The sequence below is a fragment of the Pipra filicauda genome, unplaced genomic scaffold (assembly GCF_003945595.2).
Source record: "Pipra filicauda isolate LSUMZ 115617 unplaced genomic scaffold, ASM394559v2 scaffold190_size1978887_pilon, whole genome shotgun sequence".
NCBI lineage: Eukaryota > Metazoa > Chordata > Aves > Passeriformes > Pipridae > Pipra > Pipra filicauda.
In genome coordinates this window covers 1,893,225-1,920,194 of record NW_024104299.1, presented here as the reverse complement: position 1 = coordinate 1,920,194, position 26,970 = coordinate 1,893,225, and the positions used below count along the sequence as shown (strand labels likewise).

At 37.4% G+C, this 26,970-nt stretch overlaps 2 protein-coding genes across 2 annotated transcripts in view; one reads left to right on the top strand and one right to left on the bottom strand.

The window, feature by feature from the left end:
- Window positions 1–13,040, bottom strand: part of MYOF (myoferlin) — a 68,366-nt gene extending 55,326 nt beyond the window's left edge. Inside the window, exons 1-6 of the mRNA XM_027743158.2 lie at window positions 12,776–13,040; window positions 12,570–12,669; window positions 12,085–12,296; window positions 11,559–11,675; window positions 6,019–6,074; window positions 5,082–5,173 (exon numbers count right to left, since the gene is read on the bottom strand). Of these exons, the coding sequence (XP_027598959.1) occupies window positions 5,082–5,173; window positions 6,019–6,074; window positions 11,559–11,646 (236 nt within the window). The 5' untranslated portion in view covers window positions 11,647–11,675; window positions 12,085–12,296; window positions 12,570–12,669; window positions 12,776–13,040. The remainder of the gene's footprint in view (window positions 1–5,081; window positions 5,174–6,018; window positions 6,075–11,558; window positions 11,676–12,084; window positions 12,297–12,569; window positions 12,670–12,775) is intronic.
- A 19-nt stretch (window positions 13,041–13,059) lies between these two features.
- Window positions 13,060–25,176, top strand: CEP55 (centrosomal protein 55). The gene is made up of 8 exons (XM_027743162.2): window positions 13,060–13,466; window positions 15,248–15,535; window positions 17,695–17,739; window positions 18,519–18,660; window positions 20,649–20,962; window positions 22,455–22,526; window positions 23,239–23,364; window positions 23,810–25,176. The coding sequence occupies exons 1-8, from the start codon at window positions 13,281–13,283 to the stop codon at window positions 24,014–24,016; spliced, it is 1,380 nt and encodes a 459-aa protein (XP_027598963.1). The 5' UTR covers window positions 13,060–13,280; the 3' UTR covers window positions 24,017–25,176.
- The last annotated feature ends 1,794 nt before the right edge of the window (window positions 25,177–26,970 follow it).

The window sequence follows — 26,970 nt, the reverse complement described above, 5'->3', positions numbered from 1 at the left end:
TACCAAGACTAGCCAAAAGCAGTTTGGCCAAATGGGATTCTGGAGAAAGACAAAGAAAATATTCTCCTATGCACATTTGTAGAAAAATTATGTAGACTCGACATTTTCATTTGATATGAGCTGGAGTGACATACATTAACTTCAAAACCATCAGCAATTCAGAAGCTACTCAAAGTTATCTCATATCAAGATGACAGTTTCAGCGACCACACCCTCCTATCTGGTGACATTAACTCAAGAATAGCTGTTCAAAGTAGAGCTTTTGGAATTTTTCACTGTAAATTTCCATTTCTACATCCTTATCTGTCCTGTGCAAATGATAACTGCACACATTTGAACGCATAGTAACCATTTTTAAAATACTGATCACCTTCAGAAAACTGAAGAGGGAATCAGTTATACACACTACCTACTTGCAACCAGTTGCCTCTATAGTCCTTTGTTTCCCTCTCCTTTAGCAGGTTGGGCAACAGCAGTCTCCAGTCTTTTTCCACTCCAGCAAGACTGAGAAATCTAATAGTCAGTCTATATCCTATCTTAATCTACTCCTAAGCTTTAGACAAATTCTAAGCTCTGGGCAGTATTCCACCTTCCCCAAAGTCATCCTGTTCACTGGATTTGGGATATTTCGCTCCACTCTTAGCAGAACCACAGAAACGATGAGGTTGGAAGGAACCACCCAAGACCACCTAGTCCAATGCTTCTGCTCAAGCACAGTCAGCTAGAACAGGTACCCAGGACCACGACCAGTCTGGTTTTGATCATACAGTTACTCAGCAACTGGAATAATACTTTCAAAAGTAACAAGGAATGTCTCAAAGACATCGATAAGTCTCAGCTTTGTCACTTGTCTACAGGCCTCGGAGAAAGCCTTTTTTCTGACATGTGTCTCTCAGGTCTCTAATCTTTGGGCTGTCAGCTAAATTAGACAACAGTAGTGGCTGTTGTGACACCATGACCATGATGTTCAATGCTTTGCTGCAAGATCTGCTACTGTACTTCCTTTTGATATGTAACTGGACTCCCAATTCTCTGCATGGCTACTGTGAAGCTGCTGTGTTCCTCTGAACTTTGATGACTTTACCTTCAGCAGGATTGTATGTAATCTCCATCTGAAGTCATGACTTACAAGATGACAAGGAGTCCTTTCCTTCCAACACAGCTGAAAAGACTTCCTGCTACCTGTATATCCTCAAAGGACACTGCTCTTTGCTAGACCTATTTCAGCTTTCTTCCTCTTGCCTGGGCAGATCAACATTTGTGTCTTTAATTCCAGATCACACTTATCTTTTGACACCATCAAGTGGGATAGTTTCTGCTATTGGAATAGCTTAATATATTCTCTCTCAACTGTTCATCAGCTCTTTTGGGAGAAGATAGCCAATGAGCATTGCTTCTTAAGTCAGTCAGGTCTCTTAAACTTTTCCAGCTTTGCAGAAGTAAAGCAAAAAACCTGTCCTGTCACAAGCAATTTAAACATTCTGGTCTACCACTGAAGAAGACGCCTGTTTAAAAGCTGCTTTTGAACCTTACCAGCACTAGGCCTATGACACTTTCCTGCCAGTAACCAAAGGGAAATACTCAGTTTATAAGCACGAAATCAATGAAATCCTGATGACTAACTACTGAACAACTTTTGCACTTGTGCCAAAGCTAATTAATCCGTTAGCATTGTGGTTAGCACTTCCTCTTAGATGCCTAAATAACCAAGAGAAGTGAAACTTCACATCCCTGTCTGGATCAGGAAATGCTAACTCACAGTACCAACCATTTTATTATTCCTCTTGGTTTGTAGGTAGAAATCTATACTAAATTCTTTAGCATATGATGTCCTCCAGCAGCTTATATGCTACTTCTACTGGAAGCCCAGAGGTTTCAACTGTCTGAGAGTCAAGCATTTAAATTCTTTTCACCTATTTTTAAGGGTTTATTTTGGCAGAGGTCTATATTTATTATTCTCATCAGCAAACTTGATTTCACACTGCATTTATAATTGCTATACTGAACCTTTCTTTCTCAGTGTGTATGTTTCATTATAGAGTCTATGCTACAAGACCCAATACTCACCTACTGTTATTTGTGTTATGTTGAGCAATTTTTATTAAGGAAAAAATCTATTTATCATTAGTTATTTGATAATACTCTTTGCATGAACAAACTTCAAAAAACCCCCAAAACATGGATTCTGTTTTGTACAAGAAAGAAAAGCCCAAAACTGCATCTTAAACTGGCTGGATCTCTCATACAATGGATACAAGGGAAGCTTGCAATTGCGCACAGTCACACTTATGTGGAAAAGAATCCACACAAAAGTACAGCTGTAGGAAGATTCAAACAATCTAGAAATTATTAAACTATGAAAAATACTTAATCATGATTAAATAATTTGCTGCACTGTTCATTTGTGGTTGCATTTTTCTGCTAGAGAAAAGGGTGTGCCTAAGCTGTTTTTCCTCTGTCACTAGGTTACTAACTACACAAAGGACATGGGGAAACACATAATTCCGAGTCTTTCAAATAGAATGAAAATCGCTTCTAACAGACACAACTTTAACTTCCTGTTAATATTTTTTTTTCCTAACTTCACAGGGACAACTAAAGTTACTGGGGTTTCTTTGTTTTGTTTTGTTATTTTTTGGTCTTTTTTTTTTAACTGCATAAATATTTGTGTTCTGAGAATTTGAAATCTTTCTACTGAGGTTTTAGATGTAATAGAAAACAGATGTGTTCTCTTTTCAAACATCTTTATGCTGGAAAATCTAACTAAGCATGAATCATATGAGTTCTCTGGTTTACTCCTACGATGGTCTCCTGCATACAGTGGTGGTTTGCTTTATTTATCTTTTCCAATGACTGTGTCTTTTTACTATGAAGAGCACTCATTTAATCTATCTGCAAAAGTTTAGTGATCCTGTAAATGAAGCAGTAAATTCTATCTCCAGGAAAAAAGAAATGGAAAAATATTCAAATGTTCTTTCAGGGTTAATTTACAGAAACATGCCAAAGCAATGAGTTCAGTGCTTTGGCACAGCGTAAAAGCAGAACAACATCCACTGTATTACTCGTCCTGCGTCAGTTTAAGAACGAACTGGATCAAGAGCTATTTCAGTTTCTAGGAGCTGGAACAAATCATGTCTTACACTGCAATCTTCTGCTCTGTTGTTCCAGAGGGGAGTATGCATTTTGTAGTCACTTCTTAGGCACAGCAACAGACCAGGTGCCTGGAACTTGTCAGGACTAACCAGGCATGGAATAGCAGAGTGTGTATTGGCCGGGAGCTGTTTGAGTGAGCAGCCAGAGAGGGAAGCTGGGTTGAGAAACTCATTGCTCTGCTTCCAGCCCACACTGCAGTAAAGATGGTGCAGAACACTGTCTCTACCTTCAAAATAACAATAGCAATCCCCACTGATTTTCCTCCAGAAGAGAAAAAGTAAACCCAAAGACATGGTGTAGTTTCTTCTCGTTGCTCATTCTTAGGCAGTAGAGGCCCCTAGGCATACTCTACAGTCAAAAACAAAATCCAAATTCAATCTAGGCTTTAAAGTAAAATATATAAAAACATGAACCTCTAAGGGAAAGATTCTTGATTTTGACTCAAATTCTATGTAGCTTAAACACTTGATACACCTCCCATGTTAATGGGTCTACTCCTGAATGTCGAAAGCACACAGCAAACACTGGGTTTCTTAAACTGTCATTAGAATAGCTCTCAATAGTAAGGACCTTAGGCAGGCATTGCACTCCACCTTTGCAAACCTGAACTAGCATGCAGACAAAACAAGGGAGTGTCATTTGCACACTCTTCCACTGAGCACCTGTTTGAAATGCTGCAGCACTGCAGGCATATATCTAACTATAGACTTTTTCTTAAGTATTGAAAGAGGATACTGTGAAAAAATAGCAAATTTGATATGGTAGTCCTAAATCTCTCTCCAACTCAGTAAATAGAATTGGTAACTCTACAGAAATACAGGTTATGCATACATCAAGTGATAGGTGGGAAACTTATTTCACATTCCCCCCTTTCATGTACTCTTTTGTCTAAATGTGATGATTTGTTAATATCAAATCCCTTCTGCTGTTACAGTGCTTTTTGTCTTCAAAACAAATACAAGGTGCTATTTCCTATTGTCTTGTTACAATCAGGATGCCTGCTCATGTGTTTCCCTCTTCTCACCCCCTTATCCTGTTTCCCTGCCAACAGCCCTTCCACACACATCACACACTGCAAATAGGTGGCTGTTATTGAGGATCTGTTTTCAAAGAGCATTACTTTGAAGGTGTCACTCTGGCTTTGGTATGGACTACATATTCCATGCATGGAAGTCACTTTCCCAAGAATTCCAGTGGTTTACTTTTTAAATTGTAGACAGAAGTATGTGGAGAACAACTTCCAAAGCATAAAACTCAAGCAAACCAAACAGGTATTTGCACACATTGGGGGTTAAGCATTACAAATATGAGTCTAGATGGTATTTACAAATACAGTTTGAAAAACAAAAAACCCAACCAGAAAAAAAATAACAAATGCCTGCTTAACTTTGAACCCACGTAGAGAGTAAAACATTTTAGGTGCTTAAGATAATCACCTTCTTTTTTTCTGATACATTATGAAATCCTTTACAAAATTCTGATTACTAACAAGCTTTCCTATCTCAAGTTCTGGGATTTCCCTAAAGTCAGAGGCGTGCAATATATTCCTGCTTTACTGACTTGCAGGAATCTCAAGAATGAGAGACCTGAGGGCATTGGCTTAATTTTATGACCGAGCTGTTAAGAATATTGTAAAAACCCGAATCTACATATTGGGAGGAGGCAGAGTAGTAAAGAAAAGCTAACAATGGAATTGGACTGCTATCAATAAACATGACTGTATGCCTAATTCATACCAAATCTGTCCTGATAAAACAAGAGAGATGGCTTGATATACTCCCTTTCAAAACAGCAACAGCCAACACTACATGGCATTGACAGAGAAGAGAGTGCACAGCAAACAACAGCTATCAGTTCCCCCTGCACTTCTGTATTGAAACTTTTGTTTAATAGTGAGAAGGGGGAGGGGTGGGGAAGAAAGAACATACTTGTTTTGTCCAATTGTTTCAAAATCCTTCACGATAATTGTTAGGGAAGATGAATTATCCAGAGCAATTCCTTTCAAGTCAAATTCAAGAATCTGAACAAAAAAAATGGACCAAACCCAAATTATAATTACAAGTTATGTAGAAATTAATTAACAGAAGAGTAGCACATACAACAAAATTATTCAGAAATAAATTTTGCATTTAGTGAGAGACCAAACCAGTTTACATTTGCAAAAGCAAAGTGAAAAATGCTCCTAGCTCATATTTGATTTGTTAATTACTAGTAACAATAACAGAGTTGTTCAGCAGTGAGCCATAATCTCTTTTTCAGTTCCACTTCCTCACACTAACATACATATTCTCTTCTCACTCATAATACCTGATACGATTCCTCTCCAATATTGGCTGAGGTCAGTTTCTGTAGAATTTACACAAATAGTTGTAGGTTGACTTTCTTTGTATTTCTAATTACAAAATGTAAGAATAATATTTAACTTTTATTTATGGTTGTGAAAAAACACTACTAAGAAAACATTTTCCCCAAGAAAAATATTACTGAAGATGCAAAATAGGACTAGTCCTACAGGTAAACCATGAGGAACTGCAATGTAAAATTTATTCTAATTCTGCAGGGTTTTCCTAGTATGTAATAAACGATCCATTTATGTTCCCATACATGTGGCTAAATAATAGCTATCATTTGATGAAAAGAAAGTGGGAACAAAACCAGGCCATAAACTCATCAGTTATCCATCTAATTTTACATCAAAACATAACTTGATGAATTGTAATACATGGTGCAAGATGAAGCCATTCACCTGCATGTACTTACACTAGTTCCTCTTCCTAACAATATACACAACTGTTAAAACTGACTTACTGACTTTAAAAGCATTTTGTCTTGAAAATGACCAAGGATTTATTTAAAAAAAATTACCTCATTCCAAACAGGATTAAGTTCACTGTCAATTTTCTTTGTTTTCTTTTTTTCATCTGCAAATACAAACAAAGGGTGATTATTTGTTTTTGCTAAAGCACTACACAAATATAATTTTTCCTTTCACTTCTCAAAAGAAAATTTGAGCTTTAAACCAAATGTTCCAGATCTTTTTACCTCTTCCAGTAGCTGCACAATTTACAGTCAAAAAGTCCCCTGGGCAATTTTAGCAGTTGAGGCTTTTCATTCTGTTTTGTTAAGCATAGCTAAATGTATTCCCAAAAAGCAAAATAAATATTTACGTTTCTCAGCCTTTTATGACCCTTGACTGCACCTTGAATAATGAAAAAAAAAAAAAAAAAAGACTAAAAGACTTGGAGACATCAAACCAAACAGTAACCTCTAAGTGATAGTATTAAAGTACTACTTGGGAAAGTAGTAATGAAAATGTGTTACATATTTACCATATCTGAATTACAAAATACTTGTGTTTAGTTCTGAAAGAAAATCAAATGAAAAAAAAAATCTTTAGAAAATATGCTTACAGTGTCAGCATTTTCTGCTTTAAATGAGCAAACATTAGCAGAAATACACATTCACAAACCCTCCTAAAAATCAGTTTCCAGAGGTTATGTGGATCGCTTCACCAACATTGACTGTGGCCTACAAATTTTCCATACTTCATGGTAAAATTTGCATTTGGGCAACCTACAAATCATGGTAATGTGTGGTATGGTGTAAATTATATATACTGTGGCATTATTTTTACTTTTCAGTTGCACTACATGTACACAGCTCTGATGGAGAACAAATCTTTTGACTCTGAGAAGCACCAAAGAACACTGGCAACACCACAGCTCTTTAAACAGAACTTGCATCTATTTTGTGATAACAAATGAGCATATTTAAGTACAGTCAGTAAAACAACAGCTGATCTAAAAAATGCTTAGCCACCACAAGAAGGGCAAGTTTCAGACACATTCCTTGTGTTTGACTATAGCAAAGATAACGGGATTTTTATTATTCACAAGTTATAACTATACTTAGCCAGGAAAACGTTGCAAAGGCCTGGGAAAGAAACTTGCCAAATGGGCAAGTTCACATACCCACTACTTAGGCAGGAGACTGTGGTGGCTCTTTTCACTGGATGAGAGTGGGATGTACTGAAAAAGTCAGCCCATGCCGCAAATTGTGAGAACTGACTCACATTTATGTAACAAGAATTGTCTACAATTTATACAGGATATTGACTCACACCGCAGGACAAAGGAAAAAGCTTTCATAACATACCATGCTGTGGACTCACATTTTGCAGAACAAAGCAGTAATTAACCAGCTAGTGAGAGAAATTCAACCTCATGTTATCTAATAGGAGACAATGCATTTTCAAAACTGAGTGTCCCAGATCTACAGTTTGGCACTTCCCTTAAAAACTGATAGTCAGGGAAAAGATGTTTTCAGTGGTGGTGAAAAAATGAACACTTGTAGCTGTTTGTAAAGGAGACAGTGAATCACAGACCTGATTCTGACAGAACTAATGGATAGAAGTCCTACGATCCCGGCCTAAGCTCAAATGTAGCTCTCTAAAGTAAGGAAAGCCCTGGCTTGAAAAACAGTCAAGAAAATTCTTGACAAGGAGCAAAATTTTACATTCTGGACTACCCATTTTCATACAAGTAGAATATTTATGTTTCCACTAACAATATGCTTATTCTAGATTATAATGAGAAAAAAACTTTTTGTGCCATGCCTCTGTGTGAACTTCAGATAAAAAACCACTGGGAAACATCTTACGTTGGGTTTCAGTTGTAATTTTAGTCAGTCTGAGTGTGGCATTCATATTCCTCACGGATGTATTTTGCATATATTCTCTTTACTGACTTTCCTTTTATTACACTTCTATCAGTATTTTAATACACTGTGTGTGGGGGTCTGGGGGTGTTTGGTTTTTAAGCTGTGGGCAAAGCTCTTTCTTTTTTCCAACCAAGAAGCCCATTGCCAGGCAGGTTAAGAAGGACTGTGCAGTTATTCCAGGTGCTTACAAGTTTCAGGCCCTCAGGTTTCTTCCTTTACTGGTAATGATTCCAGCTATATAACAAAGACTAGGAATGACCTAGGGATAAACTGTAAGATATGGCCAGTCATTATTTTTAGTTTGGCCCTACCACGAAACAAGAAATTATAATGGCTACAGGTAGGAGACTCTATATTTGTTTCATCAAGTACAATAGCTATGGTACTGCAGAAGAAATCACTATTAGCTTTATCTTCATCAAGGTGTTAAACTACCACATGTTGGTCAATATTCTCAATTGGAAATGACTGTAATAAGAACTTAGGGGCCAATGAGTTGACTCAGTGTTCAAAAAAAAATTCATTCAAGATGAGCTGTTTAAATAATAACTGTTCCATCATTAGAAAGATAATTACAGTACTGCAAAACAACCAGTGCTTCCATCTTAAATTCTTTCTTCTAAGTAGCATTTTAATAAATTTCAGCAGGTGGGGAATAGCAGAAGCAAACATTTTCTTTTATAACAGTCCTAAATCTTAGATTCAAGTGAGAATCATATTTCAGTTAACTAAGTTTTCCATAACAGTTTTGTGAAAGAAGAATTAAGATTGCACAGTGGCAACAAGTGCCAGATCAAATGGGCAGATCTCCAAAAATCTCCAAAACCCAATGTAGCTAATTTAATTCTCTGCAAAATAGAAATATAAATGCAGTGAATAATTGCACTCTAATACTCTTTTCTTTCACACACTGAAATATAAACTAACATAGCTATGCACTGTTGCAGGCCTGCTGGAAAGCTCTTAGATTCAGCACAGATGGAAAAAGAAATTTTACTCAAGTTAGTCCAATCAAGCTAAATGCCATTTCACCTCAGTTTTTAATGCATAAATTGCAACGAGGCAGTCAAAAGGAATGATCAAAGCACTAAATGCCCTAATATTGACTGCACAGATAACCAATTGAGTAGATTTTTACACCCTAAGACAAGAATCTAACAAACCAAAACCATTATACTGATTTAATCATTGCCACTCAGTGCCATTTTAGCAAATGGCAGCAGTCTTTTGTACTAATTGGACTAACAATTTGTCTCACGCTGAGTGATGATGAACTCAGAATTCTGTAAGAACAGCACCCAGTTCCAGATAGTGATATTAGTTTACTCTCAGGGTGTAGTTCTCTTTGAACAGTGAGCTGTTCTTAAAGTAAATAAAAGTTCCATTCCGTTGGACTGAACAGAAATGTGTGAAAAAAAGAGTCAAATGTTCGCACAAAACCCCTCTAATGTAAGACATCAGAACAGAAACAGCTGCCTATTTCCTCTTAATATGGAGCTAATATAAATCACTGTGTTAACTAATTGTAATTTGATGAAGTCTATCCTATTCACAGATGAAGGCGTATTAACTTATGTGTCTTAACATATAAAACCTTTGCAGTCACTTCCATACTAACAGCTGTAGGACCGTAAGCTTTTTCTTTACACCATAGCCACAAAGGTCTTATCCCAAGAGACACTGTGTGATTTCATGGAAGCCTTAAATTTACTGAACCTGCCATCAGCAAAGGCTCTGTAAATTAAAGTTTGAACACAATATTGTTTAATGAAATGTCAGCTTCCAGAGCAATTTTCTGTCAAATGAGTGCTGCTCACTAAGACTTCACCAAGAACACTCCAGAGTCAAACAAGAACATGAAAATGTACTGCAGGGCTACGGCCAAAGTCCTGCAAATGCTCAAGGTTTTCCCAGTCTAGAAAATGCACTCCCAAATGTGTTTTTATGTCCCCCAGCATCTACACTGGGTAGGGACTAAAGTTAAAGACTGATGCCGTTTGACATAAATCTTCCCAAATAAGACTAGTTTCCCATTTCTACACATTAACAGAGCGAGAGGGGAATCATCAGTGTATATAAAAAGACATCTATAAACATTAACAGCTGGAAGTTCAACATATTTCTGATATGATCCCTACGCCCTTGCATTTGGCAAACAGGCACTCCACTCACAAATTAAATCGGAGCTGCTTAACAGCTTGGCAAAAGCCTGATATTTTCTGCCCTTGAATCACTCTGGACAGAAAGCAAAAAATCAGACTGCTGGTATGTAGTAAACCCATATAAGTAGAAGTGGCATAAGAAATTAAATATCCTACTAAACCTGTCACAATTTTGAAGTTGTATTTGTGACACTGGTTAAGCATGTTTGTGAACATAAAAAATCCCAGTTATAGCACATAAAGCATAAATATAAACTCATTCCTTCAAAGTTTGTTGTCCAAGTTCTGTGTTTGGATAACTGAAAGACTGAAAAACAAATCCAGCAATGCAGGAAAAAAATATCTCTAACTTATATTTACTAGTAAAAGTGAACTGCATTAGAGCACATATTAGGAACAAAAGATTACAAGGAGGGATTAAACAGACATTTAAAGAAGTGGAGGCGTAAACCAACTCTGGAGTATAAACCTGCAGGAACAGAGATAACACAAAGGCAAAACTGTAACAGGAAAGCAAAGAAAAAGACAAGGAACTGAAAAGAGAATATGGATACTTAAGAAGTAGCAGAATATGGAACAAACAGAGAAATTATAGTATCATCACTTTTTGCAGGGCAAGTAAAATCATGTTTTAAGAGCTAGGAAGTTCCAAAAGCTACTGAGACAGTCTCTGCCACTTGTTTTAACACACAAGGGGATAAAAACCCCCAAACTTAGGAAACCAGGTCACCAGGAATTAAGATGCCTGCTTGTAACAGTTTGGTTAATGTATTACATGATCCAAAATTGCTTGGAGGTTTTGGCACCTTAAAGATAAATCAGTATCTGAAATGGAGTTCCTCTAGACTAAGTGAGGAAATTATGGCAACAGTTAAAGTAAAATAGCTTTACATATAAGTGCTAATTTTATCACACTGTCTTCTTATCCCATATATAACTGACGAGCAATGAAAGTGTAAAATGTGGTTTCCTTCCTAAATCTTTAAATTAAATAATCTCAACAGGCAAAATTTTGAAGTGCACATCAGTTTGTAAAAAAAAAACAAACCACCCCAAAAATAAAAACAAACACCTTCAGTAACTACTGTTTTCAACGTGCTACTAATAACAATAACCCAGTCACAATAAAAATGTCTGTAACAGTGAGCAGTGGCTGTGCAAAGTGATCAAGACAAGAAGGATTTTTTAGATGGAAAACAAGGTAATCTTCAATAGCAGAATTAAAAGTGGATTTATCTATGCAATTAGATTTGTGTTTCTAAAGCAAAGGGGTAAGCCCTTGCAAAAGGTTGTAAAATGTGGATCCTGAAACAGAAGCACAGCTGGACAGAACAGACCAATGCACTCCATCCAGTTCAAATTTCATTCAGGTAACTCCTGTCTCTCTAATTAAAAAGTCTTCCCTAAAACTATATCAGACATAGCTTCAAGAAAACATGTATTCACAGATTTTCAAATGCTTACAAAGGGCACTGTCTTACACAAAACCTCCTCCCTGACTACATTTATTACAGTTTTCCTTACCTTTAAAAATAACAGAAACGATAGGATCTGGTTTCCCGAACTTGGTTTTAGGGATATTGGTAGCAGATTCCACAATTACCCGAAGCATTGTTTCCCGTCTTGCCTAAATGTCGACTGCTACAAAATAAATTCAAGGAAGTCTTCAGTTTCACACTCCTTAACTCCTGGACTGAAATGCTAGCAGGAAGAGGAGGCAGGGAATTGCTGGTTTACAATAAAGAAGGTCTATGGGTGGATCTATGACGGACTAGCTACTCAATCTAGGAAAAAAAAAAGTCCTGTAAATTGACACCAAGTTCTGTCTTGCTGCACAAAAAACATCTCTCGCTAATGAAATCCTGTAACAGAAAGGACACAGTGCAAAAACGAGTGCAGATTTATTTTGGAGGGTTTTTTGGTTGCTTTTATTCTGAAGCTATGTGATAAATCTCTAGTAAGTAACTAAGGCAAGAGTAAGCATTAAGCAACATCAACATTAAACACGACTCTAGTACTCAAGATATATGAAATCTTCATCTTGGTATACCAAGGTATGAAATTTCACGATGGCTTATATTTTTTCCCGTCTTAACTTGCAGAACTTCATTGTTTGCAAATGGTCTTGGCTTGCCTCCGTGACAGCCTACAGTCACAAACTAGCGACGGTCCCCAAAACCAGTGTAAGTTCTCCCCCTCCCGTTGCGTTCCGGAACAACGACGTGTTGCACAGTAAATGCTGCAGCTTCGTCACGGAACAGGCTGGATTTAGTAGATATATTGGGAAATTATTAAAATATATATGCATAACTAAAAATGGAAAATAATTAAGAAAATCCGTACAAAAAACAAACAAACAAACAAACAAAACCCCCAACAAACCACAACAACAAAAAACCCCCACAACAGCAAAAAAACCCACAAAACCAAAAAAACCCAACCAACTAACCAAAAAGGTGGTATGACCCTCTGTATTGTTTGGAGGTATATGTTTTGTCTTAACATAAACATATGCAGTAACAAGGTAAAACTTACATGACAGGCACAAGAGCTCCCAGCTCCCCCAGCTCAGCGTTACAGCAAGTTTTTCTCAGCTGTGGAACAGATGTTAAAGCCCGAGAAGTGCACGCTGCCACTGCAACACGTGTGCCAAGCAGAGATGAGGGGGGAAAACAGCAAGATGAGTCACATGTAAGCACACTTCAGCCTAGTTCTTATACGATCATAGAGAACCATCCCACCTTATTTTGGAATTTCTAAAATTATTAGATTTTGGGTAGATTTGGAGAACTTCAGAAAAAAAAGTAATCTGAAGCACACGTGTTCAGGGAGGGACGAGGACAGAGACACGTACGGGACAGCACCGAGCGGGCCCTTCCACTCTCAGCCATCGCGGCCCCAGCCAGGCGAGCGCCGCGGTGGAGGGTGGGGACAGGCACCGCCGGCAAGCGACACGAGAGGGCAGCACCGCCCGTCCCTCCACACCGGCCCGCCGTGACGAACTCCAAACCCCCGGAACTGACGGGCCGGAGCCGCGGGATTCAAACTCCCGGAAGCGGCGCCGGGCCGGGGCCGGACGGGCTGTGGTTTGGGGTGCTCGGGCCCCGTCCCGCCCCACGGAGCGAGAGCCGGCAGCAGGATCCGGGAAGCCCTGCGCTTGACTCCAGCTGTCGGAAGCCATGTCCTGCCCGCTAGAAGGGATCGCTGTTCCGTGACGCCGCGTTTGGGTTTTACGGGCGCCGAAAGATGAACCCCAAGACCGCCAAAGATCGTATTATGGGCAAGTGGGGCTTAAAGTCGAGCAGCTCCAGAGCTGAGAGTGGGCTGGAGAAGGGTAAACAGGAGAGCGCTGGGCTGCGGAATCATCCCACGGAGGAAGCCGCCCCCGGGAGCGGCGGGATGGCGGAGGCGGAGAGGAGCGGGCTCCTCCAGGTGAGCGGGGCTGTGCCCAGCCGGCCGTGCCGTGTCAGGGCCTCCGGGCCTTCGGGCCTGCCCGACCCGGGAGCGAGAGCCCCACCTTTCCTCTCGAAACTTCGCTTACTTTGATGTCGCTGCTGGTTTAGTGCTGTTAGACAATTTAGACAAACTTTTAGTTTGACGTTTTCATTCTCGTGTACTTTTCAGAGGTGACTGAACTAATAAAATCACACTCATCTGACAAGGCTGCTAAATACAAAGACTTGAGGCCAGAGGTGCCAATTAGTCCATTAGGACCTGTCCTCTCGTGTCCAACAGGTCTCAGAGAATTATTTTAAGCACTTCCTGCAAAGAATATTATGTTTGCAAACATTTGTCTAAGAACATGCCAAAAAGTGCTGAGCGTTTGCTTGAACTGAATTGTCAAGCTCCCACTCAGCTATAGGTAAATAAAACTGTAATCAGGTCCCTACATTATTCTTCCACTGCAACCAAAGAGCAGAAACTAAGACTGCAAATTCCATCCAAAGTAAACCTGTGGTTGCAGAGAGAGAAGTTCAAGACTTAATATGTGACCAAGTCACATACTCTCAGGCTTCCCAGAAGGACTGCAAAACTTTAAGTAGACTCTTTCAAAGGATACAGCTGATGGAGACTAGGCACACTAATATTTCTAGGCCATTTCTTTTGGCAAAAAGGCTTTGCTTGTGTCTGTGCCACAACGTCAGTTGAGAAATCCTAAGCCAAGGATCAGCTATGCCTGGGCAGCTCATGTACAGTTGTGGCTAAATTCCTTAGTGTATTTGCTGTGTCTGTTAGCATTTGCTGCTTGCTCAGTGTTGGTTACTTAATACTGGGTTCCTAGTTTTCAAGTGAAAAATCACCCCTATGTTCATATGTACCAGGTACTCTGTGATGTCAGTATTTTAATTTTAGTGAGCACTCTATGGTGTTCAACCACTCCCTAAATGAGGCTCTCTAAAATTCAATTTGTTTCAGTTTCTTTGTCATCTTCTAATGACTTCTCAACATGTAGGATTTCAGCATCGGCCTTTCTCACCAAAAATTAAATGCTCTCACATCAGAAGTTCATAGAAGGCCCCAAGGTATCTTAAATGCAGTACTAATTCTGTGTAATAATTACCTGTGCTGGAGGCCTACTCAAAAGAGAGTGCCTGTTGAAAATACCTATGAAAGCACATTTTGAAGGGCCACATAATTCTCCTGAATGCTTTATTATAACTCTTTTGTAACCTCACTTACTGTCATATAGTTTGCAAGAAGGCTCTACTGCTTCCCAAAAGCTACTAATATGCTGAGAAATAAGCTAAGAAATGTATCACCAATGTCTTTACTGGAAGTTTTTTTGAGTTCTTGTACTGCTTGTGTTTGAAGGTTCATATACTGTAGTGATCTGTATTCATATACAAAACTGAGTACCTACCAAGCCTGTGAAATTTGGTTCTTTGCATTCTTTCCCTGTTTCATCTACTTCAGACTCATTTTGCTGTCACTTGAAATATTCCAGGTGATTGTGCTAGTATTGTCTGTTTTGAGTAAAAATAATATTCTCAGCTAATTAAAGGCTAAGAGAGAATCTTTGAAAGTGAATATCATAGAATCATAGAATGGGTTGGGTTGGAAGGGACCTTAAAGATCATCTAGTTCCAACCTCTCTGACACCTTCCACTAGACTTGGTTGCTCAGATCACTCAAACTATTGTAAACTTGCTAATGCATTTGTTGCATAGACTAAGTTACTCACTTGTGTCACTTTTTTATTTTGTTTCATGTAGAAAATACGTTCCCTTGAAAAAGAAAAAGAAAAACACAACCATCTTGTTGGAGAGAAAGACAAGGAAATCCAAAACCTGAAAGACAAGCTTAAGTCCAAAACCAATAATAGTGAAGTCTCCTTACTACGAAATCAACTAGAGGAAAAAACAAAGGAAGCAGAAAGGAGAGAACAGTTACTTTGTTCTCTATCAGAAGAAATTAACCGGTTAAAATGTAATTTATCTGCTGTCATGGCAAAATGTTCTGATCTCGAGAACAAAGCCAGTAGCACTTCTCAGGCATCCCAGGTAAGCACTAAAGAAATGCTGTAATTGCAAATTGGAATTTGTGCCCACTAAGCACCAATACTTGTTATAAACTAGGATGGGGTTTTATTTTTCTTGTAAGCTGCATTGCATTCTGAAATATTCTTGTATGTAGAGAGATGATATCCAGATTGAATGCTAAATGAAGAACAGCCAGGGAGCACAACTTCAGGCAACACAGCTGGGGAGGGAATTCTCTCACGCTGTACTGCAAGGTCCCTTATGCAAGCTCACATGGCTAGTGTGACTAGTGATACTACATGTAATGACCCCTGTTGATTAAGCAGATACTGTGCCCTTCTTGGATTTGTGTACTCAATGATTAGACAGGCTGAGAAGGCAGCAGCAGTAGAGATGTGGGGCACTAATAAAGACACACTAAGATCCTCACCTAATTCAGCTTCAGTCATGAGAATATCTTTTTCCTCTCTGTTCTTATAAATCCTCATTTGTGTCTCAGTTGTTAAAACTAATTGTCTGTACTTTCTGTGGCATCACACACAGTGAATACTTCACTGAGACACGAGGTAGGACAGGAATAATGAGTTTCTCCTCTCATTCTAAGTGGTCAGTAGGTATGGTGCCAATCCTTGGCAGCGTTTACAAGTGCATTTAATATACTAGTTGTTTTTTACAACCCTCCCTGTTCTAATGTTCCATGGAAAATGCAGTAGTATCTCAATGCGGGGCACAGGGAAGTTGGCGCCTAGAAGTAAGTGCCTGTAAGTCTTTCTTTTCCAGCTTTTGACCTATAGATGGTGCTGGTTCCCTGTGCTCTACAAGGAACTTAGAAATTCTGCTTTAGGCAAATACATAGCAAAATATCTTAATCTATCACTTTTGAATATGTATCACTTCTAAATGAAGTATATTAGTAAATACCACTTTAAATGCAATATATTTATTTTCAATTTTAAGAGACTTTGAACTGTGTTAGATAATTTAAAATGTATGTAAAGTCAACAGATTTTCAGGATATTTTTGACAATAAACTACAAAAATACCTATTACTCTAAAACCATAATTTTCTTTTAAAATCTTAACTGATCTATCAACAGAGGACAACAAATATGACTGATGTTTTGACTGGATGTCATGGAAAACTTGAAAACAAGTCTAGCAATGCTGCTTGAAACTGCTAGGTGGCATGTGAGCTCTGAAATAGAAACAACAGTTGTATGACACAGTTTTCACTGAGCAGGATTCTAACGTTCATATAAACAATTGTAGTGTCTTTAAATCCTATTTTTGTTAGGAAGTGCTGAAGTTTAATGACTGCATTCAAAGCTCCTCTGTATTTTTCAGTTATAAAATCTGTGGTAAATCATGTTGCAAAACCCATAGGTAAACATTGGAAAAATGTAGTTTGGATTTGGGTAGCAATCTATTTTTTTCTTATTGAAGTTACCTCCGACTTACATCTACACAATTTCATAAATTCATTCTATCATGCAGAGAATAAACATGTCAGATTATGGAAGAAATATAACTGTTTACCTGCTCTCCAGATTTAAATGGGTCTCAAGAACTCTCCGACTCATACTTCAAGCACTGTACTGTGGATCAGGTCTCAAAAAATCAGACAGTTTGTCCTTATTGTTCCAGATAGGCTTGCACGACTTCCCAGATGTTAACAATCTTCCTGTTATCCCAGTGAAGCTGTCGAGGTCTCTGTAGTTTTCTCCCAATAACTCCTGTAGGTCTGGCTTATTGTCAAACGTATGAGGATACGAAAATAGAACAACCACCTTTTTTTCTGTACTTAAATGATATCTTAAATATCTTGATTTTTCAAAAGCTCTTTGGAGAACACCCTTCAGGTCTTCCAAGAGAGCAGTTCAACAGAAAACACATGATGGTCTTCTTAGGAAATGTTCCAATGTAACTATGAGTTGCAGAGTTATGGAATAAATAAAATGTAAATCTTTCTCCCATCTCTTGCAGAACAGTCTATTTTAAATATATGAAATGGTTTTCTACATAACTTAGATCCTTTAAGAAGGAAAACAACAACCAACTCTAAAGATCTTTAAACACAAAAGGCACATGTATTTATGTGAAATTAATAGTTATATCGAATTAGCTTTGCTCTTTCAGCCATCTATTTTAAACAACACTAACAGGTTGTCCTTTGTCTGCAGGAAGCTGTAACAAACAGCACTGAAGTTGAAAGACAATTGAAAGATGTAAGTTTCCTGTACAGCGCTGCAAGTGCATATAATCTGTGTTGTGATGCATAAGAATGTAAATTATCATTGTATACATTTTTGGTAGTATGGAACCTCAGAGGGTATATTTCCCTCCAAAATATAGTATCTAAAATTATTTTGTGATAAGACAATAATTTAAATTGAAAAAACCAAAACCTTGCAAAATAAAAAAATTGAGATAAGATTTCCACGATCTTTGAAAAACCTTACTTAGAACATCAGAACAAAGGGGTTACTGACAAATCAGGAGCCTCGAGGAACCTGGTCTGGCACTGCCTGGAATAGCATGAAGCTGAATCAGAAACCTCCCAAGGTCCCTTCCAAGCTGAATAATTCTATGATCCAATCAGCTAAAAAACTCCATGTTCTTGTTCTTAGAAACTCTAAGTTCCATTTTCAAGGTCTGTTATTTTATGTTTTATTTTATATTCACGATTGAAAAGTTAATTTTCCATAATCTAGGCATGACTCGAGAAAGCCTTTGTTCTTTAACTCATTTTCCCATTCCAAGAAGTAATCTAATGAGTATTTAATATTGCTGCAGTTTTAACTTATGTTCAGCATCCTGCCTTATCTTTCCAAATGAAGATGGATTTATTTATTGTACGGAGATTCCTACAATTTGCAGCAGACATAGCTTATCTTTAAACTGTGCAATATATAACTTCTCACATTTTTAAGGAATAAGACAAACACTTTTAAAATCTGATAAATTACAAGAGACTTTTTTTTTTCTTCTGTTCATTTTCCTGAAGGCTCTTGAGAAAAACCAACAGTGGCTACTGTATGACCAGCAACGGGAAGCATATGTCAGGGGGTTGCTTGGGAGGATCTTTGAACTTGAACAGAAGTCAGAAGTAGTTAACCAACAAGAATCTAAAGGATTCAGTTCAGAAGGTATCAACTTTATTTTTTCCCCACAAGTGACTCAAACCATAATTATCTATAGAATAAATTTTCTGAAAACAAGTGATAGCACAATTAATCAAAATCAAGACTTTGTTTTCAACGCTTTGGCTGCTTATTGGTAAAACTTGGTTAGTAATATTTCTTTGCTTCCTGTTATCTGTGTTACTTACCAACAGTACTTCATGTTCTTATCCACTTCAAAGATGGGTTTTAACAGCCCTGACACACTATTAGCAACCTCTCTGTTTGCTGAAAGTGTTGAGATAAATAGGTGTCTCCCATCCTTCAAAGTACACTTTCAACTGACATAATGGAAGCATTAAGGATTTATTAGCTAGGTGTGGATCAGATTTTTTTAAATTTACTTTTTTCAAAATAAATATTATAAAAATGACTCAAGATTGCCACGTTCTTTATTCACCTGAACAGTTGTTACAGGGCATGAAAACCTGTGATAGGTTTTGGAACCTGTCCAAAATAGTGTTTCGCAATATGGATCTGGACACCGCCAGCTCACACTTCCTTGCTGTGCAGTTCCTCAGTAAGGCACACCCTCTCAGTATTAATAAAATTAAAATCACATTGAGCAGAAGAACCAGAAGGTGTTGACTTGCTTTAGTTATTATCAAACTATTATTTCATATATGCTGCAAGTGACCTGCAAGGTAAATTCATTAAATGTGGGGTAAGAGCATACCCACGGACTTGCCACGGTAACTCACATGCAGTGGCTTGGTTTCTGTATTGTTTGAATCTTTATGGAAAACAGTAAAATATCATCATAATCTTGTTTTGGTGCTGTTCAGAAATCTGTGAACAGTATTTTTAGATGAAGACAGACTGAAGTAGTAGCTCACCAGGAAATGTAACTCGAGAGTTACTGCAGTCAAAGCTTTGTCATCAGAGCAGCCAGGAGACCACGAGTTAGGATGTAAGGAAGTTCCTTTCTTCAAGCAGCTAGACAGTAGCAGAAATCCAGATTTCTAAGGCTCTAGCTATACAAGTTGAAAGTAGATATGACAACATTTTCCAAGGAAAATCTTGTCTGTCTCTGAGGATGTCACCACCCTATAAAGGAGTATTGCTAATGAGAACATAAGGCTTAATTTGTAGCTGAGGGAAGGGAGAACAGTCAAGTTAGAAACTCTCCCTGGTAAATTACACTTTGAAGAAATAGGGTAAGTCTTCAATCATAACAGTATCAAAGACAAGAAACAGTGCCAAAATCAGCAAATCCCATGAAATTCTGCATTCCTTGTTCTGCTTCTATTTTGTATTACTACTGACTGTATTACTGCAGGCCTCTTAATTTTTTCCTACTTACTAAACTTTTCTTGTGTCAACAAGCAGAAATTTTTCAAACTCTGGTTTAAGTAACAGTCACTAGCCAAGAAGCAGTTGTGGTTTTTTTTTTAGCAAAAGAACTATCCTAGTTCTTTCTATTTGCCGTTTAGAAGTAAATTAAGGCATACAATTTGAAGAAGATGGTCTACAAAAGACCATGGTCTGAGTTTGGTCAACAATGGTGGAGTCTATCAGATCCCCAGGGTATCTCTGGGGAGGGAGTAATGCTAGGGAGGCTAAAAGTGGAAGTAAGAGTCTGGTGTCTTTGGGTCAGATTCCCATGTGTCATTATAATGCACGAGGGCATGTAAGAACCGTGTGGGTCATGGAGCTTGTGTAGTTGGGGCAAAGGTTGTAATATTGCTATAAGGGTAAGTGATGGAAGTAGCTGTAGCACAGAGTATTATGCACGTGCCAAGTTGCAATTTTCCAGTAACTGTATAGGTAAGGAGACTATGCATTATAAATATTGAAAGCTGTTTTAACTAAAGTTTGGTGCTAATCTGACCTATGTAATAGCCTACTATGTCAATTTCTATTAACAAGCCTTAAAATGCTTAAGGATTTAGTGCCCTGCTTTTTAAGTGGTTTTTTTTCCACATTATAAACTCAATTATTTCTGACTCATTAAGGTCATCTGCAAGAGGAAAAGCAAGAATACTATGACCACCTGCTACTAACTGCTAAGAGGGATCTTGAGACTGAAAGATGCACTGTAACCCAGCTGAGATCTGAACTTAATGAATTCAAAAAGAAATATGAAGAAACACAAGGAGAAATAAAGAGTTTAAATGCCTTATTGCAGTCACAACGGGTTGCTGAAATGAAGGCTCAAGAAAATGAAAATAAAATGAAAGAGAAAGTGCAGAGACTAAAACAGGAAAATGAAATTTTCAAAGAAAAGCTCAGAGAAGGAAAAAAAAAAGCTGAAGATCTTTCTTGTCAGGTAAGTGGATGCATTTGGAGGTTTGAGATAATAGCAAAGAACCAAGAGAGATGAAAAGTCATACTTAATCAGACTGACCCATCACTCACTCAGATAACTGTTCTCTGCATAGATCTAGACTCGTTGTGATTAAAACTGAGTTGTCTAAACAAGGAACTTCTTTGCTCACTTATTTCCCTGGTCTTGTGGGACGTGAGGGAGAAGTGAGAAAATATTGAATTGATTCTAATATAGTTCATCCTCAAGACTAATAGTAAAGGAGGATAGGAAAGGTGAAAATTCATTTTATTGTGTGCTCCTAACTATGGAATATCACTGATATTTGCTGTCATCTGGCGGCTACAATGCACATGGGGGCTTGTAGTTTCATACCTACTGAATAAGCAGCTGTGTCCCCAGATAGTGCCCTCAGCCAACCATTGCAGCCATGTAGCTGCATTATTTTTCCTTTGCTTTTCCATTCAGATGAGTTCCTGCATTTGATTCTGTATATGATGGATAAGATCTCTGCAAGTACCCCTGAGTACTAGAAAGCAAGGGACTGATAGCAAGGGAAGGGATGGACCTTAAGTTGGGGAAAGATATGAATGTGTTGTATGTTTGTCTTTAAAAATACTCAATGCTTACCTTCGTTTGTATGAAATACTCATGAGGAGTGTGCCACTTCTGCTACACAGAGAATTACAGTGGTGTCTTAGAATATTCCTATCAGCATGGTAGCACTAACAAAAAAAAAAAAAATCTATTCTTTCTTCTTCTAGACATGAAATCATGACCACATAACTGCTGAAGAGAAACGGGAAAGTCATCCTTGAAGGACAGACCTCAGGGCATCTAAATATGATAGACTTGCTACTAGAATTCTGGGGTCAATAATAAAGCAATGTAGAATTGAAATTTGAAATAAGAGAATAAAATTTACTAGACACTGAAGTATACTAAAACCAGCTCTCTAAACACAGGCTGGTTCTCGCTGATTAAAAGATGTTTATTTTTTGAAGCAGAACAGCAGCATTATCATAAAAGTTGATACATACTGAAAGCGGAGGATATTTTAATGTCTGCAATTACTTAAGTATTATAGTTTAGTCCTTTCTGAGCCTTAAAGTTGTTCTTTTCTCTTATAAAAAAAGCTGCATTGTTTGATACTATTAACATTCTGTCATCTTAGTACAAATGTAGGTTTTGTGTGTAATTTTTCTCAGCATCCTGGCAATTACCTAGGAAACATCAGTTTTGTGTTTCTTTTTTTAACAATAACATCATCCTGCATTTCCCCTTTTCAGTGCAATAATGATTTTTCTGTGGGGTTTTCCTCAGGGAAGTAGAGATACTTAAATTGAGTTTGGCTGTTGCATAACAGGTATATATTTTCTGTTGGCGTGGGAATGTAAAAGTTTACTTCCATCCCACTTTAGCTTCATCATTTTTTCAAGCTTATTAACTATTGTATATGAAACTTGTTTGTTACAAGTGTTCCTCTGCCTTGTAGGTGCAACTTCTTCATAAATCGTTGCTCAAACAGAAAGAGGAGCGCACAAGGATAGCTTTGTTGGAACAACAGGTACCCAATTATATGCTAAAATGCTGATATTTAATCTCTATTATGCATAAAGTCTTTCTAGACTAACGTCAAATTTAAGAATGATTAGTATATTAAACAAAGCAATACTAGGCATGAATATTCAACTGTGAATAATCTCTTGATGCTTCTAAAAATTTTGACACATCTGTCAAGAGGAAAATCTGTATCCTTTTACTGATGAGTGTGATCAAACCTGATATTATTTTCTCCACAATCACTAGTTCAACAGTTACATCCTCAGATGAGGTACAGGAAACGTCCTTAAACCAATCAGCTCGTTGAAGTTTTGTAGTATATTTTTGATAAAGCTATAGAAATAATTGCATTGCTATCTTTTCCATATTCTTTTTTTTTTTTTACAAGTACATTTTTACAGTTATGTTTATTTGCTAAGCTTGGGTGTACAGTGTTATCCATAGTTTCTGTCCAAACTGAAATACCCTCCAAACAAAAAATCTTTCAACTTCACCTCTGCTAAGGGTGATTTTGATAAAATGGACATGTATGAATTTCAATGTAGTGAAAGTAACAAGTGATTTTTAATTATTTTTTTCCTAATTTTCCTTTTAATCCCATTGTAGGATGTGATTGCAGAGCAAAACTGACTTTAAACATATAAATGGGAAATATTCCTCCCTATTCTTAATAATTCTGACTTTAATTCTTTATTTTTTACTTCGGGGGCTGCCAGATCCAGACATGCACCACAGACTTAGAGAATGGAAAGTTTGATCGCCAGAACTTGGAGCATCAGTTAAACAAAGTCCTCAAGGAACTGCACAAGGCCAGGGAGCAAATATCCCGTCTGGAACCTCTGGTATGTACTGAATAACTTGCAGGTGAATTCAGTCAGGGATTTTGCATAAACATACATCTTCTCTCTTTGGGATCTTATTTCAAGCGTAGTAAGTGTCCTTACATCCTTCAGGTATGTGGTCCCAAGGAGCAGAACCCTATGACAGCCAGCTAGCCAGGCATTGCTTTTCCTACAGTGCTGCTGCAGGAGATGTAGAATAGTGAGATTGCTGAGCAGGGAACAGGACTGTGTTTTGTATCACAATGTATTCCCTAGTTTTGTCTGTCGCACAGTGACAGAGCTGCATTATGCTTCTGCTCAAACTTGCTGCTGGTGAACAAGACACAATGCTTAGTGCTGTAACACACACAAGGCCTGTGTGCCACCAAGCCTTAATGTTTTTTCCTGCGGTATTTGATCAGTGCATGTATGCACCAGTCTTACACTAAAGCTCCTCCTTTTCCAGAAACTCCGAGAATCTGGACGTGTGGAACTACAAGAAGATCTGCAAGCTCTGTTTGATGAGAAGCTGACCACGTATGACAGAAGTCCTTCCCCAAAACATTCAAGCCTCCTTGATGAAAGTTTTCTCGAGTGTCCCAGATGTAAAATGATGTATCCAACAAGCCAGCACAGAGAATTGTTAGCACATATTGACTTCTGTACAGCTTGAGCTCCAAATGGACTTACTATATTTGCTTTACACATACTGCCAATATGCTCAGCAAGAGATCTTTTAAAGCTTTATTCTTAAGGTTGCATAAAGGACTGCTAGTTTTATAATTCAGTTCTACAGAAACATTAAGAGTATAATAATTTGGCCTCAAATATTTTACCTGATGTTTTTGCAAAAAAGCAGCTATTGCACTTTTGGTTGCAAATGGAAATATTTTTAGAATTAGGAATATCTTAAATAGTAAACTACTGACTCTTTTTTTTTTTTTGCACTATTAAATATAAGAACAGTAAAAGCACAGCTATTGTGTCAGACTTTATTTTAACATTTGGCATATCCAGTTCTTGGTTGGTGAATCCTGATGATTGTGCTTGTACCTTAACTAACAAGAATAGCTGCAAAAGATTTTTGGCCCTCATAGGTGCACTATATATATATATATTTATATGTACATGGTGTGTGTGTGTATGTGTAGTGTGTATAGTATATATAGACATGAACCATATACATGTGAAATGTCATCTTGATACACAAAAACTCAGGAGGGCCATGTTAGATCTTTGCTGCTTAAGATTCATGTTGAAAATATCAATCATAAGCAGCTTATTTTCCTGAACCACAATCAGGGGTGACTGAAATTCTGACCAAGGTTTAAGCTCTTCTCAAAAAAACCAACTTCCTAGCAAATACAAACTTCATTGGTGCTGAAAAGCTTATATTTCAGACAATGTCAGAGGCCATTTTTGAAGTTTGGATATAGAATTATGCTGAATTGAACTTGTTTGTACTTCTATATTTTAGAGGTTAAAGTTGAGAAATGTCAGTTATTCAATCTTATATTTGACAAATGTCTCAAACAGTTTTTATAAATTGCTGTAGTGGATTTGAAGTGTCACTGTATTTTGGTATTACTACAGGAAACAAGTTAACGATAAATTCTGGCAACAAATTAGAAACTGGCAAAAAAATTCCCTTATGGATTTGAAATTGCGGCGTTATTTTTCTCTAGCACCTGCTGTAAACCTGAATCTGTTTCCAGTGTTTTGTTCCTTGCATCTGTAGTGAAGTCCAAAAAGAAGTTCCTTCCGTGGAAGTTATTAAAATGAGGAAATTTTACAAAAATACACTAGTTGAGAATAAATTTGCTTCTTTTACAAGCTTGTGGTTTTCTGAGGACAGTCAAAAACCCAAGGTCTCTCCTTCTCTGGCATACTGGTCCTGATTGCTAGCTAGTATCAACTTTTTCCATCATGCTTTGCTGCAAAGCTGCATGTATTTACCTCATAATGCTCACCTTAATCTTTGATGGTTAAACCTTTTTCTTAAATATGAATGTGTTTTCCAAGTTATTTTCAATGACTTAGAGTATCAAGTGATACTATTATTGATTAAATCCAGTGTTCGTAAGACAGAAAGAAAATGTTAAAATCTATTATCTTTATATCTGAAATATCTTCGCCAAATTTACTATATTAACCACTCTCTTTGCCAAATTTATTATATTAGCCACTCTATCCACTTTTCAATTTCACTGACCATGTCTCAGGCTAATCTTTGTATCTGACAATTTGCTCAAGTGTTAGCAACAGGCTTTCTGACCAAAGATATAATGAACTAATGAGTAAAACAGAAATTATGCTTCAGAATCTCAAGGTTTTGCTGTGAGAAATTGTCTTAATTTCATGTCTTTTTAAAGATCTTTTAAAAATTCAGGGTAGTAGCCATGCTTTTCATTGAACCCTAATAATTTTAATCTCTAATTAAACTACTTTTGAAAGTTTAAGTTAGTTGTATTTTCACAACACCTTAATCAGCTAGTGTTCTATTCCCAGTTGCACACTCAGCATAGTTTCTGCAAAAGGAAATCCTGATCTTTTATGTATTATAGATGAAATAAATTTGCCTACTATGGGTCAGCACTCTTCAGCAGTTCTGAGGCTTTCTTAAATTAGCATGAAACACTTTCTCATTAGAAGCTGGTACTGTAGTGGAAGACTCATATAGTTGATAATTTGATAACCTTTAAAAAGTTTTGTTCATTCCAGACCCTTTTCTGAACTTTAACAACGGATTTAGTCCTACCTGCTAAATATTACACCTAAGCACAAACACCCCCCCGCTGATAAAGATATAGATCATAGTGTGGTATATGTTAAAAAATATAAAAATTACATTCTAGTGAATAAAAATACCTATTTTGAAAGAAGAACCACAAATACTATTGTCATCACTTACATGTAATTAAAACCAACAAAAAAACTCCCACTCTGTAAAGTATGCAGCTCATATCATTGTTTTTTTTCCATTCTTCAGAAGCTAAGGCCTTTAAGACAAAAAATTATTTTATTTAGTCTTAAAGTATTCAAAAAGGAAAAAGGTTTGCTGCTCCTCTCTCTAGTTATATTCAGGAAAGAAGTTTGTGCCTAATGAGCTCATCTTAATGGTAAAGCTGTAAATTTAGTTCTTTGTAAGACAGGAAGCAACAGCAATGTTTTAATTATTTCAAGCACTTTGGGTTTACAATTTCAGTAGCCTTCTTCTGTGTTATGCACATTTCAAGGAGTAGAATTTCAACGTAGTAGAAAGCTGATGGTCTAGGGAAGCTTGGGCGTTAATATAAAGATTTACCAACACTAGGAAAGAAAAAAGTCTTCCTATGGTCAGTGAGAAGAGTAACGTTCAAAATTGCAACAGGAGAAAGTCTGACACAAGGAAAATCTTTCTGGTGGTTGGAGTAGATGAGCAGTGAAACACATCGCTTAAGGAGGCTGTGAAATCTCCACCACTGGAGATTTACGGGGACAGTTACATAACTACCTAAACCATCCCCGACACGTGAGTCTGCCTTGGGTCAGGGATATCAGCCATTGATTTCTCACAGTGCCTTGAAGTGCTATTTTAAATTACACACAAAGACCTGCAAACAACACACAATAAGATTTAAATAAAAA

Coding starts and splice junctions, on each gene's coding strand:
- CEP55 (XM_027743162.2), top strand. CDS start 13,281: ATGAACCCCAAGACCGCCAAAGATCGTATTATGGGCAAGTGGGGCTTA. Junction 15,536..17,694: donor GCACTTCTCAGGCATCCCAG/GTAAGCACTAAA, acceptor CTTTGTCTGCAG/GAAGCTGTAACAAACAGCAC. Junction 20,963..22,454: donor CTGAAGATCTTTCTTGTCAG/GTAAGTGGATGC, acceptor TCTGCCTTGTAG/GTGCAACTTCTTCATAAATC.